Source organism: Triticum aestivum, chromosome 3B, assembly GCF_018294505.1.
Source record: "Triticum aestivum cultivar Chinese Spring chromosome 3B, IWGSC CS RefSeq v2.1, whole genome shotgun sequence".
NCBI lineage: Eukaryota > Viridiplantae > Streptophyta > Magnoliopsida > Poales > Poaceae > Triticum > Triticum aestivum.
Window position 1 is genome coordinate 83,971,838 of NC_057801.1, and position 5,176 is coordinate 83,977,013.

Here is a 5,176-nt window from a genome sequence, read left to right on the forward strand (position 1 = left end):
TGGACTTGCTATCGCTGGCTTCTCACCGTGTTCGGCGCTTCTCACGTCGCCCCCGCCTTTGGTCTCGCTCTTCGTAGAAAAGTGACAGACGCCAAGATCAGGAGCAAACGGGGGTAAAGGAAATCATGCAACTGTTCAGTATGTGGTCCCAGTCTATAAGTTTCAGGTAACTTTACATTCAGAGTCCAATCCCACAGTGTTGGCTTATTGCTGTGAACTTTATGCGAGGATACAAAACAGATGTGCATGAGTGCACACGCCAAGCACGCCTTATTGTCATATTATTAGTATTGGTTTCATGCCATCGCATGGACGTTACTATATCGTCCTTACAAGACGATTTATCTTCCTGTTTTCCCTTTCGAGATCGCAGACAGTAATATCATCCTCCGTAGCAAGCTGCGGCTACATGTTCTCCTTCACAACCGTGACCGGGCAGGCCGCGTGGTTCACAACGTAGGTGCTCACGCTCCCCATCAGAGCCCTGCCGCCAAGAAACAACAGCGGTCACATGAATCCCAAACAAGAATGAGAGAAAGCAATATGGTCATATATACAGGATCAAGCTCATCAAGTTAGATATCCACGGTTTGACCATCGACCGCAGGCTCGACAAATTGCAGGTAAAGTTCGGCAACAGACCGAACATGCTGAATCTGTGCGTATGCATACCTCTTGAGCGTGCTCAGACCTCTGCTTCCGATGATCAGGCAGCTGAGGGGAACCAGGTCGACTGCCTCGCACAGCTTCTTGGTCGGGTCGCCGTAGAATATCTTCCCAAAGACCTCAACCTGCAACCATTCAGTTTCGACGACAAGACAATCAGCACACAGGAATGATATCTAGCATAGGAATTTGATCAGGAGTAGCGATCACTACAAAATTCTGAGGATGAAAGATGAAAAAACTGGTACCCCGCTCTGATGTGCCACTTGGGCCAGGATCTCCAGTGTCTCCTTGTCTGGTGACAGGCCGTACTTCTTTGTGACATGGGGGTCCGAGAACTCTACCAGAGGGATGAGCGCTGAAATCCACAAGAAATTGCCATTTCAGAAGCATGGTATGGCACAATGGAGAACACAGACATACAGACTTTGTTCATCGGTTGATCATGTTGCAGCACTCACTATGGCTATCCTACGGATTTGAAGATACAGAAAACGAGAATAGTCATCGTCGGGGGGCGGACTTACGTGAACCACTCTCTTCCCAGAGATGCATCGCTCCTTGCTCATTCTGGTAGGAATTGTTGACATGGAGCAGCACGAGTTGATCACCGCTCCTGGCAAGGTTGGTTGACGCCCATCGAAGAGCAGCTTTGCTGCATGATGAGAAGTCCACAGCAACTCCGATATTCCTCCCACCCATCTCCCTGCAAAGCTCAGATAAACAGACAGGTTTGCGATTTCCAGACCAGTGCGTCTTACAATGGCAAATTGGCAATGAGGTTTCAGCTGTGGCCAGGTCCTTAAATAGATAACAAGAACTAGTATTATTATTCAAAAGACTAAACGAAAGAGGGTGAAAACATAAGCTGAGCCGATGGTCTTTCTCCTCTTGTCACTTTGCCTGATTCCTTATCACCCCACTTTACCTCCCCCAGGAAACAGACATGTTCCACTTGCTTACCTCTGCTAGAGAAGCCTATTGGTACAAGAGGCATGAAAAAATCAAGATTCATTATGCAAAGCAAAAGGGGCAAAAAAGAATTTTACTCCAGTTTCTTTCATGCCACTGGCACTGGAATGCAGATTCTACTTCATCGGTTAACTAAAGCAGCACCGTCGGCACGGCACCAGGTATGGACAAGAGGAAAGAAATTCTGATGTAAACTGATTCTCACCAAAGCAGCAACCAAAGAAAAGCCAGGTTGATCAGGAATAAGATAGTGCCAGATGCTTCCAATACAGATGAAATGAAAGATAAAGAATTTTTGATATGGGGAATCTGATAAGATGCAGTGTAGCAGTTTGGCATTTGATAAAAATAAAATGACTCAGCCAGCTATTCTTTACAAGAACAACATCAATAACAAGTTCAACACTTCTGTTAAGACAGATAATGTACTTGTATCCCGATCCGGCATGCAAAATAAAGAAAATAAGAGAGAACAGGCCTTGTTACATCATAGGTAACAACAGAATGATCTTCATATCCCAAATAAACTCAGTGTCATGTATTTCCAAAGACAGATAGTAATATCTATATCCATATCTGGCATGCAGAATTAAGAAAATATGAGACAACGGGCCTTGTTACATCATAGGTAAAACAGAATGATCGCATATCACTATAAACTCAGTGCCATGTTAGGTCTAAAGAAAATACTGCAGAGAAATGCAACTCAAATTGATGTAAGTTCACACTGCAAGCAGATCAAGTTAATCGATGCATCCATCAAACAAATTCCATGGATGACCAGTAGAGCTAGATCTTCCGGATAAACTTGTGTTGTGATATTAAAGCATTTTAGCATTACATGCAAAAGCAGAGCTCCGGAACATTGAGATTCAGTATTCCCTAATACAGATGTCAAAAACTACAGGTAACTACTGTTATTAACCAGCTCTTCAGAATGAGAAGTTACAAGTACAACTGCTCTACTCTCTTGTCATACGACACATGATAGATCCACCAGTTGCCCAGAATTCCAATCACATGCAGTACTGTTCTGTCCTTTAATTCGACCGTCCCAATAGAAAAGAACTTGTAGTCTTCGGTATCAACTTTTCTTGTCTGGATGACCTGAAGGCAAATGAAGAAGGGTTATAACTATAAAATTAGTACATAAAAGGAGCGCTGAGGAGCTAAATATTGTCATGCATATGGATTGACCTTGCTGACACTATCCATTACTTCACCAAAAATCATAAGCTTGATTTTCAGAATTCATGTTTCCTTTATAAACATGCAATTCAGACATAAATTAAAAAAGCTGGAGTCACTGAAACATACTACCTCTGCCCATAAATATAAGACGTTTTTTGCAGTTCATATTTATGGACAGAGGTAATCTAACTTAATTGAATTGACATTATACCTAAATTTCAATAACAGCAAATTTCTTTTGTTTGCGGTGACAGAAAGCATGGCAGAGAGCTGCAAGCATAAGTATAGCATCTCAAAAGCTGCAGTCGACTAGTTCTGTCCAGGTGATGGCGTAACTCCACCGAAGCAGCACAAGAACAATTTACCAAATCATAAACTAGTACTCGAAATACAGGAAAAGTAACACAAGTGCCAAAATATCCAATTAAAAGATAAGAGGTCTGCAGTTCTCCATCAGGAACCAAGGGTGAATCGTGAAGCTTTGCATACTTTCTGCCTAAATTATATTCTCTACTCCACAAGTACAAGTCATTTTTTACTTCATGGTCTTTTGAATAGTTTCGACTATGGTTAAGGTCATTTTTACCTTCAGGAACCAAAGAAAAATCACGAGGCTTTGCAGTTCTCATTTTTTTGCAGAAATTTTGATTATGATTTTTTGGGCAATATACTAGCTACGAAAGCTAAACTTTAATAGACATGGTCCATGTTCTTCTATGGCTCCTTGCCAATAACAGAATCCTCATGTGTGATACCATTCAAAAACACCGAAATGTTAAAGACAAGGCAATAAGGCATGCTTGTTTTGTGCTGAATCAATCAGTGCATAACTTGTTTTTTGGCTGTGTTGTGGTGGCCAAACAAGAGTGGAAAATGATCTCTGGTATATTCGGTGTCCAGATAGGTTCTGACTTTGAATATCCTTGTCGTTGGTGGTTGAACAAATAATAAGAATGCAATTTTGAATTTGTTATGCTAGGCTACTCTCTGGTTAATAACTCAATATGGTCTTTTACAGAATCAACTTTGTTTTCAGGGCAAAAACTGGCACGGTACAATAATGCTCTGGAAACTGATGGCACACATTGGAAGATGGAAGATGCTATTCAAAGATGCTCACTCAAGATTGCTCAACTGCAACCTGCTGCTCCTCAAGAGGATGAGGGGAGAACTGATGAGGGTTGCCCAGAAGTGAAAATGATCAAGTGTGGATTTGCCCCCATCGAGTTAGGTGTAGCGGAGATGCGATGTTGAGACGGATGTGTGGCCACACAAGAAAGGATCGGGTCCGGAATGATGTTATGCGTGAGAGAGTTGGGGTAGCAGTGACTGAAGAGAAGCTTGTCCAACATCATTTGAGATGGTTTGGGCATATACAGCGCATGCCTCCAGAAGCTCCGGTGCATAGCGGACGGTTAAAGCGTGCTGATAATGTCAATAGAGGTCGGGGTACACCAAACTTGACATGGGAGGAGTCCATAAAGAGAGATATGAAGGACTGGAATATCACCAAAGAATTAGCCATGGACAGGGGTGTGTGGAAGTATCCACATGCCAGAACGGTGAGTTGGTTTCGAGATCTTATGGGTTTCAGCTCTAGCCTATCCCAACTTGTTTGGGACTAAAGGCTTAGTTGTTGTTGTTGTTGACAAACTCTGCAGTCGCTCTCCATTGCCAACAGATTGCACAAGGCAACAGGCTTTTGATCAACTGGTTCAAGAGAACGCACTGAAGAAGCTTTGAACATGCTCCAATATATTTCTGCCGGTCACCTTAGCTCGTCTTAGATTTGGTCTTACTGCCTCAGCTCCTTTTGTTTCACTGTTTCTATCCACTGCCTAAAACTGTACCTGGGTTAGTTCATTAAGCACAAGGATGCATACTGTAGATACGCAAAATATGTGAATCTCGAAGCCCGAACTCATGCTGGATCCAACGGTGGTAGCTACCCTCCAGGGATAAAAAATCTGGTCTCATGTTTAGAGATGGAAGGAGTACGATGCACATAATTCACACCACTTCAAAGATTTACACTACAGACAGATGAGTGGCCCAAAACTTGAAACCTACAAGCATGACCCTCTGGTCAATGTTCCAAACCACCTTTACCTAAGGTAGACGTATCATTGATGTCGGGTTCTGGTTTGGTATAAGAGCAATGTGGTATTGAGATGAAGGATCGAAACAGCATCATCCTCCAAACTGTTTCCAGAAAAGGGTATAATCTTCTTAATGTGTTCAAGTTTAGGGGGGTATTTTGGGGTTCTTCGATTGTGCAAAGGCTAAAAATAAAATGTGAATGAAAGTTCATGACCAAATGGAAAGCACTTCAGATAATGTGGTGTAG

At 42.5% G+C, this 5,176-nt stretch overlaps 2 protein-coding genes across 2 annotated transcripts in view; both read right to left on the reverse strand.

The window, feature by feature from the left end:
• Positions 1–123: 123 nt before the first annotated feature.
• On the reverse strand, positions 124–1,498 carry LOC123064898 (universal stress protein PHOS32). The gene is made up of 4 exons (XM_044488295.1): positions 1,194–1,498; positions 915–1,024; positions 673–791; positions 124–484 (listed from the first exon to the last, which is right to left on the reverse strand). The coding sequence occupies exons 1-4, from the start codon at positions 1,366–1,368 to the stop codon at positions 406–408; spliced, it is 483 nt and encodes a 160-aa protein (XP_044344230.1). The 5' UTR covers positions 1,369–1,498; the 3' UTR covers positions 124–405.
• An 818-nt stretch (positions 1,499–2,316) lies between these two features.
• Positions 2,317–5,176, reverse strand: part of LOC123068769 (uncharacterized) — a gene marked incomplete in the record, with an annotated part of 4,683 nt that continues 1,823 nt past the window's right edge. Inside the window, 1 exon segment of the mRNA XM_044491423.1 lies at positions 2,317–2,745. Within this exon segment, the coding sequence (XP_044347358.1) occupies positions 2,584–2,745 (162 nt within the window).

Excerpts from the sequence above, each read along its gene's own strand:
- LOC123064898 (XM_044488295.1), bottom strand. The coding sequence starts at position 1,368 with ATGGGTGGGAGGAATATCGGAGTTGCTGTGGACTTCTCATCATGCAGC. Across the intron at positions 792-914 it reads AAGTGGCACATCAGAGCGGG|GTTGAGGTCTTTGGGAAGAT; the intron begins GTACCAGTTTTT and ends GAATGGTTGCAG. Across the intron at positions 485-672 it reads GGTCTGAGCACGCTCAAGAG|GGCTCTGATGGGGAGCGTGA; the intron begins GTATGCATACGC and ends TCTTGGCGGCAG.